Source organism: Schistocerca gregaria, chromosome 2, assembly GCF_023897955.1.
Source record: "Schistocerca gregaria isolate iqSchGreg1 chromosome 2, iqSchGreg1.2, whole genome shotgun sequence".
Classification (NCBI taxonomy): Eukaryota; Metazoa; Arthropoda; class Insecta; order Orthoptera; family Acrididae; genus Schistocerca; species Schistocerca gregaria.
In genome coordinates this window covers 739,764,622-739,780,606 of record NC_064921.1, presented here as the reverse complement: position 1 = coordinate 739,780,606, position 15,985 = coordinate 739,764,622, and the positions used below count along the sequence as shown (strand labels likewise).

At 39.6% G+C, this 15,985-nt stretch overlaps 1 protein-coding gene across 1 annotated transcript in view; it reads right to left on the bottom strand.

Annotated features, from left to right (window-relative positions):
* Positions 1-11,826: 11,826 nt before the first annotated feature.
* LOC126334902 (galactoside alpha-(1,2)-fucosyltransferase 2-like) overlaps positions 11,827-15,985 on the bottom strand; it is a 103,038-nt gene continuing 98,879 nt past the window's right edge. Inside the window, exon 6 of the mRNA XM_049997611.1 lies at positions 11,827-12,884. Within this exon, the coding sequence (XP_049853568.1) occupies positions 12,627-12,884 (258 nt within the window). The 3' untranslated portion in view covers positions 11,827-12,626. The remainder of the gene's footprint in view (positions 12,885-15,985) is intronic.

The following is a 15,985-nucleotide window of genomic DNA, read 5'->3' as shown; positions in this document are numbered from 1 at the left end:
ACTCTTCATCACTACTATATTGTGATCTGAGTCTATTTCTGCTCCTGGGTATGCCTTACAATCCAGTTTCTGATTTCGGAATCTCTGTCTGACCATGATGTAATCTAATTGAAATCTTCCCGTATCTCCCGGCATTTTCCAAGTATACCTCCTCCTCTTGTGATTCTTGAACAGGGTATTCGCTATTACTAGCTGAAACTTGTTACAGAACTCAATTAGTCTTTCTCTTCTTTCATTCCTTGTCCCAAGCCCATATTCTTCTGTAACCTTTTCTTCTACTCCTTCCCCTACAACTGCATTCCAGTCGCCCATGACTATTAGATTTTCGTCCCCCTTTACATACTGCATTACCCTTTCAATATCCTCATACACTTTCTCTATCTGTTCATCTTCAGCTTGCGACGTCGGCATGTATACCTGAACTATCGTTGTCGGTGTTGGTCTGCTGTCGATTCTGATTAGAATAACCCGGTCACTGAACTGTTCACAGTAACACACCCTCTGCCCTACCTTCCTATTCATAACGAATCCTACACCTGTTATACAATTTTCTGCTGCTGTTGATATTACCTGATACTCATCTGACCAGAAATCTTTGTCTTCCTTCCACTTCACTTCACTGACCCCTACTATATCGAGATTGAGCCTTTGCATTTCCCTTTTCCGATTTTCTAGTTTCCCTACCACGTTCAAGCTTCTGACATTTCACTCCCCGACTCGTAGAACATTATCCTTTCGTTTATTATTCAATCTTTTTCTCATGGTAACCTCCCCTTGGCAGTCCCCTCCCGGAGATCCGAATGGGGGACTATTCCAGAATCTTTTGCCAATGGAGAGATCATCATGACACTTCTTCAACTACAGGCCACATGTCCTGTGGATACACGTTACGTGTCTTTAATTCAGTGGTTTCCATTGCCTTCTGCATCCTCATGTCGTTGATCATTGCTGATTCTTCCGCCTGTAGGGGCAATTTCCCACCCCTAGGACAAGAGAGTGCCCTGAACCTCTATCCGCTCCTCCGCCCTCTTTGACAAGGCCGTTGGCAGAATGAGGCTTATGCCGGAAGTCTTCGGCTGCCAATGCTGATTATTTATCAAAATTTAGGCAGTGGCGGGGATCGAACCCGGGACCGAATACATTTTGATTATGAATCAAAGACGCTACCCCTAGACCACGGCTACGAGTTCTGCTGATACATTAAGGAGACATGAAATTTGGGCAACTTTAATAATTCAGTTCAAGACTCGATAGAGACACCAAATTTTGTCAGTCTCGGCTGCATCCTTTAAAAAATCCTGAAGAAAGTTTAGAAAGCACACTGAAGTTCATCTGCACAACAATGAACTGCTTGAAGAAAGTTTTACATAGTATAAGAACTGTGTATAGACTTAAAATGTCTTTCTTTGGTCAAGTGGCAATGCAAATTATGAAAGTTATGGTAGTATTCATCATATGGAGGATGAAATGTGTAAAATAATTACTGATGACACTTTCACAGTTAACACCATTTATCGGAAATGTAGATGTAGTGTTACACAACACTCTGCCAGAGTGAAATGTAACACTGCAGTTCTCTGTGCAAGTATGCATACAGCAAGAGCAGTTGCCCATGCCCACTTTCCCAAGCCCTCCTATTCTTGAAGAGAGGGTGACTACAGGGAAAACAGTTTGAGGGGATAATAACTATTGCAGATCAGGAGGGAGGGAGAAATTGGGCGGGAATAAGAGCCAGTAGAGACAGAAGTTATGAAAATTACAGGATCAATGCATTGTTGAACCAATAGTTCTCACCTGCACAATTCAGAGAAGATAGTATTGTGAGTGATCAGGCAGTATAGTTTTGAAGCAGAGTCATTGCTGTCAGCTATGATGGGCTGAGTAGTGTGGTCTGCAGTTGAATAATCAAACATACCCTGAGTCAGAGTTTGCTAGTGGCTATTCATTTCAGTGGACAGTGTGTTTATAATCATGTCCACATAAAACACTTTGCAATAGTGCAAATGGAATTGCTATATAGCATGACTGCTTACACAGATGGCCCAACATCTAAAACAATAGATGGTGCTGAGAGGAATAGTGTTTGAGTGGTAGGACATATGTTCACTACAATTCAATCTTTGAATAATGTGCATTCCTCTATAAGGCCAGTAAGGGGTCAATATCTGTAAATGAAACATTAGTACATTAGTCTATAAAAAATTCTCTTAAATGTCGGTGTATATTTATGCTAACTGATTCATAATAAGAAGATGAGAAGCCAACAGTTGCTTTTTGAATATTTTGTGTTTGTTTAAACTGAATACAAACTTGCAGATACACATTTAACTTATTTATTTATTAGCACAGTTATTTATGCTGGCCAAATTATGTTCTTCAGCTTTGCTTTCATATTGCACCAGATACTATGCAGAGCTCCACTTTCTTCTCTATAGATGTGGCTCTTCCCGTACTTGCTGGCTGTCCTTTCAAAAGTCGTACGCTGCAGTTGTAATTCTTACTGAATCTGGTACATGTTCATAACTCTTCTCGTCTAAAATGGTCTTCAAAACATTACATGTTGCTACAGCTCACTATTATGATTACAAATCTGTTTTTGCTCCTGAAAAAAGAATCACCACTAGTAGGGATGTCGTCTGTCCACATGTTTCATATCCGAGGACTACACAAATCTGTAATTGGCCTTTGCTTTTTGCAAGTTGCATGAAGCATATGGTTTGATAACATGTAATTTTGTTCAGTTACTACTGATACTAGTGACTGAAAAAAAAATTAACGTAAAAGCTAATGTGATCATTGTGATGCCATACTATGTATTGAAGTAGTAATTCCTTACCTTCATTCAGACAACAGGCTCAGCCAGCTTGTTGTAGCAGGACCTACAATGTAACACAGAATCTAAACTGTGGAGCAACTAGATTATTTTCTAACAGTGAAGTTGTTCCAGAGAAACATTTCATTTTAACTGGCAGAAGGAAATCCTAGTATCAAATAGCGATCAAACGCCAGACCTTTAGATTTACAGCCTGGTCGCATTACTGCCAAGATGACTGGAAGCTATTTTGAATGCCAATAGTAAGCCTGCACTATATTAGGCATGCTAATGTGTCATCATTCTGGCTGGTCAGGTCCATCCCATGGTACAATGTTTGTTCTCCAAAGGTGGTGCTGTGTTCTAAGATGACAGGGTTCCTGTTCTCCAGGGCCAATGAGATATACAGGTCCTGCAAATGAACTTGTGCCGCATTAGTCGGTTTGTCCGCCACACTTTGCGAACACTCGGCTCCATGCAGGTCTCAGAGGAATTAAATATTTAATTGAAAAGGTACCCACTAAAGATTATAATTTTGTTGTGTGCTGTCAAGAACTTGCATACATTTAAACAAGCAGTCAATAATTATTAAACTCACCTGAAATAGTTGCTCGCTCTCTGCCATAGACGGCTACTGTCACTCGTAAGACCTGCAGTGTCACGTATTGTGACGTACACGGCATGGCCTGTCTTTCTCGTATGCTTCTCTGTTGTGAGCACAAGGATGCACTGTTTCAGTCCCCTTGGCTACCACAGTTACCAGATCTCAGTATTATTGAACCTGTGTGGTCTACTTTGGAGAGAAGGGAGTGTGATCATCATTACCTGAACTTTCCACTATTTTCCTGAAATAATGGTATAAGATTCCCTTGAAAACCATACAGGACCTACATTTATCTGTTCCAAGATGACTGGAAGCTATTTTGAATGCCAATAGTAAGCCTACACTGTATTAGGCATGCTAATGTGTTGTGTCGTTGGTTTATCCAGATTTTAGTCCACATTCTGTATTAGAAGTACTTTCCCCAAATGCATTGCCTCTTGATATGCAGTGTGCAATGACTGGCTGTCATTGTATGAGGATAGTGCAATGCCATACCAGGGAAGTAGCACTGTGGAAGTGGTGGATACATATGTGGGGAGGGGGTGCACAGGGCGCACCTTCCCGCCCAACCCCCCTCCCCTCCCCTGCCCCCGCCATTGTGTGGCGGCCCGCTATGCCACCCGCGCCGCCCCCGCCAGTCAGCCCGCGCGCTATTCGTTCGCTTCTTTCGTCAGTCGACTCGACTGAATCGAGTTATCGAGTAGTTGTACTTTCCTATCTAGGACGTGTGTCTGTGTCACCGTATTTTATGTGTTTCTGTCTGGCACATAGCCACGAGAAAAGTCGCGGCCATTCTAGTGATCTCTATACGTTATTTTGTCTGGCATTTGTTCAAGAAAAGTTGTGAATATTCTGCCGTTTTCTTGTATAGAAAATCTTGGACACATAGCGTTATAAATACGGATTATTCGCCGAATGGGAAGGTATTTTGCATTCAGAAGCAGAAATATTAAGACTGAAGAATGAATAAGTATAAAGTCCTAGTTGTAGCAAGTGCAAGTGTGCATATTACTCGAGAGTGAGAGTGAAGTATTAATAATAGTAATTCATAGTAATTTCTCAGGAAAAATATTATTACGAGACTCATAACAATATTTTTACTAATGACGTAACAATAGTTTCCCATACTTTACTCGTAAAGGGAAACGATTGATGCGTATGTCTCCGGTAATAGTGACTTCCGAGTAGATTTCTAAAAACGTGTTGTACTAAATAAGTCTTCTATCGAATGCACTAAAAGGAACGGAATCGACAATAAAAGTTCCACACATACATAAGCTGCCGGATGATGTCATCATTAGGAAATTGCCCGTGCATTACATCGTAAGGTACATATTGGCCTGTCGCTTTGACAGTAGGTATTTGTTCACACTCCATAAAAATATGGAGCCAAAATTCTGGCAGCGAAAGTTTTCGGAACAATCGAGCCACAAATATAAGGGTAGTCAGTTTGAAAGCTACAATCGTCACCATAACTTGGAAGTGATAAAAAGTGAACAACTGCGATTATTGGCTATTACCATGGACTTCAGTCAGTGTTGTGCTTAGTGATATTAGAAATACGCGGAGTGTGACCGTGTGTGTCTTAGTGCTAAGTGCACTAGTGTTGCATTTTTCAGTGGGAATAAAGAGTTTATTCGAGAATAATTGGCATCTAATTACCTACGTCGTAACAATATAATAAAATGGGTCTTTATTTAATAAGAAAAATAAAAGTAGAAACATCTGAAGATTCCGGTCACCATTCAGCCGCAAAAACACCACCAGATGCACAGGCAGAGCTCCAACACTTCGTCGAAACTTCCCAACTAAATTCATCGACTGATTCCTGTAATCTCACAGATATTGGCAATTATTTGGATATATTAGCGCCAGGAAATATTCGTGATGATATAAAACACAAGCTTGACACAGCTCCGAGGAAACTTGAATAAGGGTATATCTTTCCTACTTGGAGCACAACAAGAGGGGACGGGTTGAATGCAGACAAGTGCATGATAATCACTTTCAACAGTATCCATGGGTGACGTTCACACAAGTTAAAAAGGGGCTTCTTTGAATTAACTGTTCAATTTTTGTGAATAATTTTCGTTGGCAACCATAAAGACAATGACTGTAGTGGAAACATTGTCGATGAACCTCAAGAGAGTCAAGATGAAGAGCGCAGCTTTACTGGGGAAGTAATAGTTACTACGATTCTAAGGAGAATGGAAAGCCTTTCTTTGTCACTGGAGAGCTGTGTGTGTATAAGCTGTGATGTTTGCTCAGTTAGTACGTCAGAATTGAGCTGTGGCTACAATAAAAAAGATGTCTATCAACGCGCAAGTAGCACCGTGTCGAAGTCATCAGCTCAACCGCGCTGTCTCTCGCAGTTGCAAAGTTACAGGTGTGATAAACTCAGTTGATACTATTGAAGAAGTAGAATCGTTCTTTACAGCGTCTAGCAAGCGGTTCGCAACATTGAAGAGTCACCTAAGACACTCGCTGCAGTCACATTCTCAAACGAGCTGGGTTGAGCGACATGATGGTCTTATTCAATTCGCAGCTGATATCGGAATAGTTTGCAAATTTCTTAAATACAGTGTTGGAGAGATAGAACAACGGCTGCGAAAGCCAATATTCTCCTTCGAGCTCTATCTAATTGCGAGTTTATCATCGCTCTGTTTACACGGAGTCACATTATGAGTATAACATATCCTGTCAGCAAAATCTTACAAGACCCTAGCTTGGACGTCCAAGGTATACGACGACATGAGGGCTAATGCTGATAGCCTCTTTGCTCACACTGCTGAAGAGGCAAAAGTAGTTATGGAAGAGTTAGGCGTGGAGAGGAGTGACACAGGGAAAACTGCGATCATAATGATGATGCTATGACATATTGGAAAAGAACTGTTTTTATTCCAGAACTGGACCATGTTACGATTGACGCGAGAGAACGTTCTGCCGAAGAAAATATTTATCATTTAAAATGCAACATACTTTTGCCCTCACAACTACTTAAACATGACGGTAATGATCTGGCACATAAATTGAATCAGTGCTTAACTGAACTACCGTTCTATGAAGAACAATCACTCTTTGTGATTAAAAAGAGACTAATGGGAGAGATTCTTCAATGCAAGCAAACGAGAATAAACGCCCTTAATGATCGTCATTCTGTTATGCAAGCGTTGTCTGTTTGTCCTAAATCTGACTATCCTACTTTGGACACGCTGTACAAAATATCTGCTTGTCTACTTGCTTCTATTGCTACAGTAGAAAGAAGTTTTTCAACATTGTTCCGAACAAAGACATAGCTGCGATCGACTGTGAAGGAGGATTGACTTCGTGGTTATCTCTTTAGAAATCACCCTGACATTGATTGTCCTAGGAGTCTACAGTTTTATGTAAAGTATTTTAATAACAATATTAGAAATACAGTTCACATGAAGTTTTATAACTACACATAATTGCCGTTGACATTGATACATCAATCCCAGCACATGGAGAAAGGGACTGGATGGCTTCAATGTAGAACCTTCTAGGTTGCTCAAAGATCCAGTTTTCCACAGTGCCCTGCACTTCCTTATTACAGGTGAGCCTCTGACATTTTAGAGATCGTTTTAAGGTGCCGAAGATATGTGAGTCACCTGGAGAGACATTGAGGCTGTAAAGAGGATGTTCCAGGTCCAATCAAAATTTTTGAAGGAGCTTGTGGGTCTTGTTTATCACATGTGAGCTAGCGTTATCTTGGAGAAGCATTATCCCATTCAAAAGCTTGTCCCTGCCCTTGTTCCTGAAGGCATGTTTCAGCCTCAGCAACGTGTTGCAGTACTTCTCAGTATCAACTCTTGCACCCCATGGTAGCAAGTCGGTGAGCAGAGGTCCTTCTTCACTGAAAAATAACTTGAGCATCACTTTTCCTGCTTATGGGACAGAGGAGGCTTTTTTTGGAGTGCCACACCATACCTTGGCAAACACTTTCATTCTCTGAGACGATAAAAAATGTTGCTGCAGTTCAAATCTTCTTTTCAGTTGGGCATACCCTATAATACTGAGATATGGGGCATGGCACTGACCCCAGAAATATTTTGATCTCAGTTGGCTCATTGTGACTGAACATCTTGTTTGTGACTGTGATGATATGAGACATAGTCTCAAAGTTTAGTTTTTTCACTTGTGATATTCAACTGCAGAGGATAAATTGCTACAGTCTTTGGTAGGTGAACTAATACATCTCTACACAGATGTCGCATGTCGTTGTGATCTGTATAGGTCCAAACTGATTGTATTGTTTGTGTTTGTCTATTTACATTTCTTTGAAAAATGAAATGCAAGGGCTATTAAAATATTTTGTAAATTAACAAGTTAAATCTGTATGTAGCCTGAACAAGTAAAGGTCCTGTATTACCTACATTCTTTGGAAACACCTGCAGTATAGTAAGAAAAGTGTTAAAAGGTCCCATAACAGCACAATAATCCTGATCTCCTTCCCAAACCTAGGGAACGTGATATGGCATATTGTGCTGCACACTTGATGTATGGCCTCTTCAAGCTTAACTTTGTGGTGTCAACAAAATTGGAGGCTGGCATCTTATTCTTTGCCATGTGGCAGTAAGTGTTCATGTTAAACGGCAGTGTGTAGCTGTATGAACTGATTTTTTAAATTGCTTATAACTCTTTTGTTCAATTGACATATTCCAAATTACAATTCTTATAAAATGGTTCAAATGGCTGTGAGCACTATGTAACTTAGCTTCTGAGGTCATCAGTCGCCTAGAACTTAGAACTAATTAAACCTAACTAACCTAAGGACATCACACACATCCATGCCCGAGGCAGGATTCGAACCTGCGACTGTAGCAGTCACGCGGTTACAGACTGAAGCGCCTGGAACCGCACGGCCACAATTCTTATCACGAACATGATCTATTAAACATGAAACCAACAAATTTGCAAGTCTCCCACACCAGTGTCATGGCTTTTCCACTTTTTAGTGAACAACACAAAGATTGAGACACTTATCGTTGACGACTGCAGTTATATTTTTAGGCTTGTCAAATTTTCAACTCAGAATAACAAAATGCCATGTTCTTGACAAGATATCCTGAACTGTATCACCTAATACAGAAATTAGAGCCATTAATGAATCCAGGAGAATTTGAGTTGTCTAGCCGGCCTGAGTGGACGTGCGGTTCTAGGCGCTACAGTCTGGAACTGGGCAACCGCTACAGTCCCAGGTTCGAATCCTGCCTCAGGCGTGGATGTGTGTGATGTCCTTAGGTTACTTAGGTTTAATTAGACTAATGACCTCAGAAGTTAAGTCGCATAGTGCTCAGAGCCATTTGAACAATTTTTTTGAGTTGTCTAGAATATTTTCTTTATTGCTAGAAAACGTTTTAACATAAACATGTCATTGCAGCCATATTAGACTTTTGGCACTAGAAACGGGGCCTCAATCAACCTTAGGTGGACTGGACTGCCAACGTAGGTGGATTAAGCAGGAACTGCAATTTCAGATGTTTATGCCGGCAGAACTATGCAGATTTTTTAATCAGAGATGTTATAGTGCAGCTTACACTTGACTTGGTGCTGAGAAACTGGGTCCTGAGGAAACTGGATCCTTCTTTGATAGCAGTAATGTGAATAACTCAAGTCCATGAATCTGCCCACACAGCCCATAGTTTGCTTATGATAAAAGATGTCATGGCAGGCAGTTCTCCAGCACCAGCCATCGAGATTTCAGACCACATTTTGCGAGGCCCTCACTAGATCCATGGTCTGACGACACTGTAAACCACTATAACAGTGGTGATTAACGACGTCAGCAGCATCACGATTGTCAGGCTGTAAGTATTGTTTGCTTTGTCATGTAAGCAGCACATGCCCCCATGACATAAAACATGCCACAGATGTGGCAAAAAGTAGCGCTTGCAATAGTTCTGATTCAAATACGAGGGGCGTTTGAAAAGTCAGTGAAAAGTCCGAGAGATGGCACCACCAACGCGTATCGAGGTCATGTTTAGTTAGTAGCATCTTAGGAAAAAACGCACACGAAGTTTCAGCCATATTGGTCTATTTATTTGTGTTTGGCATTCGTATGAATCAAGGAAGTCGAGTGATTGTCAAAAAATGGACGAAAAAGAATTTCGTGTGGTGATTAAACATTACTTTTTTGTAGGGAAAACGCCTCAGGAGACTAAAGAGAAGCTTGATAAACACTACAGTGACTCTGCACCTTCGATTAGAACAGTTTATAAGTGGTTTCAAAATTTTCAGAGTGGCTATATGGGCACAAGTGATGCTGAACGTTCTGGACGTCGTGTGGAGGCAACGACTCCAGAAATAACTGATAAAAACTATGATATGGTGATGGACGACAGAAGAGTTAAGATGCGTGAGACTGCTAGTGCTGTGGGCATTTTGAATGAACTGGTACATAATATTTTGCATTAACATTGGATATGAGAAAGCTATCCGCAAGATGGATTCCGCGATTGCTCGTGTGAAGTGTTGCAAGGATGGTTTTGAGCTGTCCAGGAAGAATCTGCAGGACTTTAAGCGTCGTTTCGTCATTGTGGATGAACCACGGATACATTACTATACTCTTGAGACCAAACAACAATCTAAACAATGAATTACCAAGGGAGAATCTGCACCAAAAAAGGCCAGAAAGGTTATGGCGGCTGTCTTTTGGGCTTCGCACGGGATAATCCTCATCGACTACCCAGAAAAGGCTAAAACCATTACAGGTGCTTATTATACATCGTTATTGGACCGTTTGAAAACCGAGTTACAAGAAAAACGCCGGCGATTGGACGGCAAAGAAGTCCTTTTCTATCACTATTGTACCAGCACACATCTTAGCAGTTGTGGTCGCAAAATTAATGGAAATAGGATTCCAACCCGTTTCACATCCCCCCTATTCTCCAGACTTGTTCCCCAATTTGAATAAATGGCTGGCGGGACAAAGATTGTATTCAAACGAGGAGGTGATTGCAGCAACTAATAGCTAGTTTGCAGACTTGGACAATTCCTATTATTCGGAACGGATCAACAAATTAGAACAGCGTAGGACGAAGTGTATAAGTCTAAAAGGAGACGATATCAAAAAATAAAAAGGTTTACCCCAAACATGTAAGTAGTTTTTATTTTTGCTCGGACTTTTCAAACGCCCCTCGTACATCACGTACTCAGAAGTGTATCAAGTGACTGGTCACTTCGCAGAATGCAGCCCAGAAAATTTACTTAGATGTTTTCCATTGGGATACACCTTGTGAAGTTATTATTGCTAAGTGAATCTACTTACTTAAACTTATGATTGTCACTTTCCGAAGCAGCTGAGGGAAATCTTTGCATCTGTGGTCATCATCATGTTCCTTTGTTAGGAAAGTTTCCACTTTTATTTACTTAAAACCAAATTCACTTACTTTCTGATGGCAGCTGACACAAAGGTGGAATTTTTTTGGGGTAGTCTCTTTCCATGGTCTTGGATTTATTGTTCACAAAACAGTGCATACTATGCAATCTGAAGGGCCTACCTTAACAAAGCCACTGTGACTAATATGCCCAAATTTTCTCACATGGATTGGTGGAGAACTGATTTCAAAGCTCACACCACTCTTAAAGAAATGGCTGTATCATGGTTTTTTTGTCCCCAAAACTCACCTGGTACCCCACACTGTAAAGGACACCCTCAGAACAGAGCTGGATAGACTTACTTATGAATATGTGTTAATGCCTTAAATCGATGGACCACTGCCCTGGTAACAGTACGCAAACCCAGTGGTCTTTCCTCTGTTGTCCCCAAATAAACTCGTTGCGAAATTAGACCACGGCATGTTATTCAGTAAAATTGGCTTAGCAGAAGGATATTTTAAATCATCTTGGATGCAACATCAGAAGCTTACCTAGTGCTGAGTATGCCATACAGGATTTACCATTTTAATCGATTACCTTTTGGAATGTCTTGAGCATTTTATGAGCCAATTACTGCAAAGTTTTCCCAACTGTGCCACATACCTTCGTGATATTTTGACCTCAGATGCGAATCCAGATCAGCGAGATGCTGGAGCTGGCAGACATGTGTCTGTGAGGTGTGCTTGCTTGTGTGAATAAATAGTGCCTGTTTCTGTTTCTTTTTCTTATGAAGGCTGTGGCCGAAAACTAAGATGTAACTGTATTTTAAGTGTGGCTGTGTGCAACTTAATGTGTCACCTTTACGGTAAGTAGCAATCTATCTTTCCTTACATTGCATCAATGAAATTTTTCATAAGTAGTCCATCACATTTTGAAAAGGACAGTAATGTAATGATCTAGATGAAAAAATGACCATCATTGATCATTAAAGCTGTTAATGGGTCAGAAAGATATTTGATATGTTAATAATTCGAAAATATCACGAAAATTTTAAATCTAAAATAAAACTCCTACTTTATAAAAAATTTAATTAACAGTTAATAGCATGATTACTTATATTGATAAACTTAATTTTAATTCACTAGTAACATGAGAAATGTTGAATATTGATATTTTCTTATTATTTATTAAATTTAAGTGATCTGTAAATAGTCTGTATGTAGCAACTTATAAAGACAAAGCATGTGTGGTAGCTTAGATACATAGTTGTTCCAAATCATTTCAATAGAAGTCATGCCATTAATCTATGGGACAAGGAATTAATCAACTTACAAGTTAATGGAGGTTCTATCAATATGCTGTGTGTGTTGATGGTAGTACTTACATGTTTCATTGCAGCACATTAGACACTGGATACTTGCTGTTTGCCAGCAATATGCCAACACTGTGCAATAAAAGACTATCTTTTAACTCACTTCTTTACTGGGATAATTTGTAACAGTGCCTCACAGTGTAGATAAGTTTTTGGTGTGAAGCTGGTGCAGGACTTATGTATGAACACTGTGAAGCTAACCTGAGACCATCTCTCTATGCAAAAGGTGACAAAAAAAGAGAACTTTCGAAGTAAATTATATTACTCAAGGGTAGGTGACAGCACTGTGTAAAAGGAACGGTTTGTAAATGTCACAAGATAAAAAATAATTGTTTGATTAGCTTTGCCTCAGGTACTTGGTATGATGCAGAACATTCCAGTTGTGATCCAATGATGATTTTTTTTTGCGGTGAGTTTGCTGAACGATCGATCATCAACCAGAAGTGCGGTGGTTTTTCACCATTGTAGCTGTGTGGTGGAATGGACACTGAACTGTCAGACTAGGTGAGCATTTCCCAGGAAGGTAGGCGGCGTGCGAAGTGCATGGCTCCAGTGCTCATGCCAGGCGGCATGTCCGGATTGGCGGCAGCCATATCAAACACAATAGTGCGACCACCGGCCATGAGTGCTCCCCAGGTGCCATAGGTGCCGTACGCAATCACTGAGTGGTCAACTGAAGACAGCAGTGCGAGGTCATGGTCTGGTGCATGTACTCCGCCACGTGACACCAGGAAGGCACCAGTCACAGGGACACCAACCTGTAAGTGAAATTACCAATACAAGTAGGCTACCCTTAAGAGCAAGTTAATTAAAGATAGCTAACGTGCCTGTTTCACTTTTGCAGCTGTCAATGAGATTTGGTACAATGCAAAAATCCTGCATTGCTCTTAACATGCAGTGGTTTCCAACCCTTTGAACGTAATTTTTTGGAAGTTAAAGGTGGTAATGACGTATTATTATTATTTCTTTCTTTCTTATCTCAGACGTTGTGTCTGGTCAAAGTAGAGAGTGACGCAGACCTTGATCAATCGTGACTTCCTTTTAACTGTACGGTATATGTTATATTGCATTTAGGAACTTCCGGGTAATTGAACATGTATCAATAATTACGGATTTCTGTAGTTGTATATATAAGTTTGGATGTAGCTGTACTGCACTGATGTACTGGTGGATATTGTGTGGTATGACTCCCGTAGTTGATAGTATATTTGATATAATGTCAACTTTATCCTGATGCCACATATCCTTGACTTCCTCAGCCAGTTGGATGTATTTTTCAATTTTTCTCCTGTTTTCTTTTGTATATTTGTTGTATTGGGTATGGATATTTCGATTAGTTGTGTTAATTTCTTCTTTTTATTGGTGAGTATGATGACAGGTTTGTTATGTGGTGTCGTTTTATCGCCGGCCGCGGTGGTCTCGCGGTTCTAGGCGCACAGTATGGAGCCGCGAGATTGCTATGGTCGCAGGTTCGAATCCTGCCTCGGGCATGGATGTGTGATGTCCTTAGGTTGGTTAGGTTTAAGTAGTTCTAAGTTCTAGGGGACTGATGACCTCAGATGTTAAGTCCCTTAGTGCTCAGAGCCAATTGTTGTTTTATCTGTTATAATGGTTCTGTTCCAGTATAATTTGTATTCATCATTCTCCAGTACATTTTGTGGTGCATACTTGTATGTGGGAACGTGTTGTTTTATAAGTTTATGTTGTAAGGCAAGCTTTTGATGTATTATTTTTGCTACATTGTCATGTCTTCTGGGGTATTCTGTATTTGCTAGTATTGTACATCCGCTAGTGATGTGATCTACTGTTTCTATTTGTTGTTTGCAAAGTCTGCATTTATCTTTTGTGGTATTGGGATCTTCAATAATATGCTTGCTGTAATATCTGGTGTTTATTGTTTGATCCTGTATTGCAATCATGAATCCTTCCGTCTCACTGTTATATTGCCTTTTCTTAGCCATGTGTTGGATGCGTCTTGATCGATGTGTGGCTGTGTTAGATGATATGGGTGCTTGCCATGTAGTGTTTTCTTTTTCCAATTTACTTTCTTCGTATCTGTTGATGTTATGTGATCTAAAGGGTTGTAGAAGTGGTTATGAAATTGCAGTGGTATAGCCGATGTATTTATATGAGTGATTGCTTTGTGTATTTTGCTAGTTTCTGCTCGTTCTAGAAAGAATTTTCTTAAATTGTCTACCTGTCCATAATGTAGGTTTTTTATGTCGATAAATCCCCTTCCTCCTTCCTTTCTGCTTAATGTGAATCTTTCTGTTGCTGAATGTGTGTGATGTATTCTATATTTGTGGCATTGTGATTGTGTAAGTGTATTGAGTGCTTCTAGTTCTGTGTTACTCCATTTCACTACTCCAAATGAGTAGGTCAATATTGGTATAGCATAAGTATTTATAGCTTTTGTTTTGTTTCTTGCTGTCAATTCTGTTTTCAGTATTTTTGTTAGTCTTTGTCTATATTTTTCTTTTAGTTCTTCTTTAATATTTGTATTATCTATTCCTATTTTTGTCTTTATCCTAGATATTTATAGGCATCTGTTTTTTCTATCGCTTTTATCCAGTCGCTGTGGTTATCCAATATGTAATCTTCTTGTTTAGTGTGTTTTCCCTTGACTATGCTATTTTTCTTACATTTGTCTGTTCCAAAAGCCATATTTATATCATTGCTGAATACTTCTGTTATCTTTAGTAATTGGTTGAGTTGTTGATTTATTGATTTGTTGCTGCCAGTAGTTTTAGATCATCCATGTATAGCAAATGTGTGATTTTGTGTATGTTCCAGTAATATTGTATTCATAATTTGTATTATTTAGCATGTTGGATAGTGGGTTCAGAGCAAGGCAGAACCAGAAAGGACTTAATGAGTCTCCTTGGTATATTCCACACTTAATCTGTATTGGCTGTGATGTGATATTATTTGAATTTGTTTGGATATTAAGTGTGGTTTTCCAATTTTTCATTATTATGTTTAGGAACTGTATCAATTTAGGATCTACTTTGTATATTTCCAATATTTGTACTAACCATGAGTGGGGTACACTATCAAAAGCTTTTCGGTAATCAATGTATGTGTAGTGTAGCGACCTTTGTTTAGTTTTAGCTTGATATGTCACCTCTGCATCTATTATCAGTTGCTCTTTACATCCTCGTGCTCCTTTGCAACAGCCTTTTTGTTCTTCATTTATAATTTTGTTCTGTGTTGTATGTGTCATTAATTTCTGTGTAATGACTGAAGTTAATATTTTGTATATTGTTGGTAGGCATGTTATGGGGCGGTATTTAGCTGGCTTGGCGGTGTCTGCTTGATCTTTAGGTTTCATATAAGTTATCCCAAATGTAAGGGTATCAGGGAATGTGTATGAGTCTGCAATGTAACTGTTAAATAATTTAGTTAGATGTGAATGTGTTGAGGTGAACTTCTTTAGCCAGAAATTTGCTATTTTATCTTTTCCAGGGGCTTTCCAATTGTGAGAAGAATTAATTGCTTTGGTGACTTCAGGTTGCAAAATTATCACTTCAGGCATTTGTGGTATCATCTTGTATGTGTCTGTTTCTGCTTCTATCCACCGTGCATGCCTGTTGTGTTGTACCGGGTTTGACCATATGTTGCTCCAGAAGTGTTCCATGTCTGTTATGTTTGGTGGATTGTCTATTTTAATGTATGAGTTATCTATTGTAAAATTTCTTTTCATTTGTGTTGAATGTTTGGTTTTGTTTCCTTCTATTTTCAATTTTTTTGTGTCTTCTAAGTCGTATGGCTTGGCCAAACGACTTAGAAGATACAAAAAAAGTGAAAATAGAAGGAAACAAAACAAAACATTCTTGTAATTTCTGCTTCTTTTCATCTA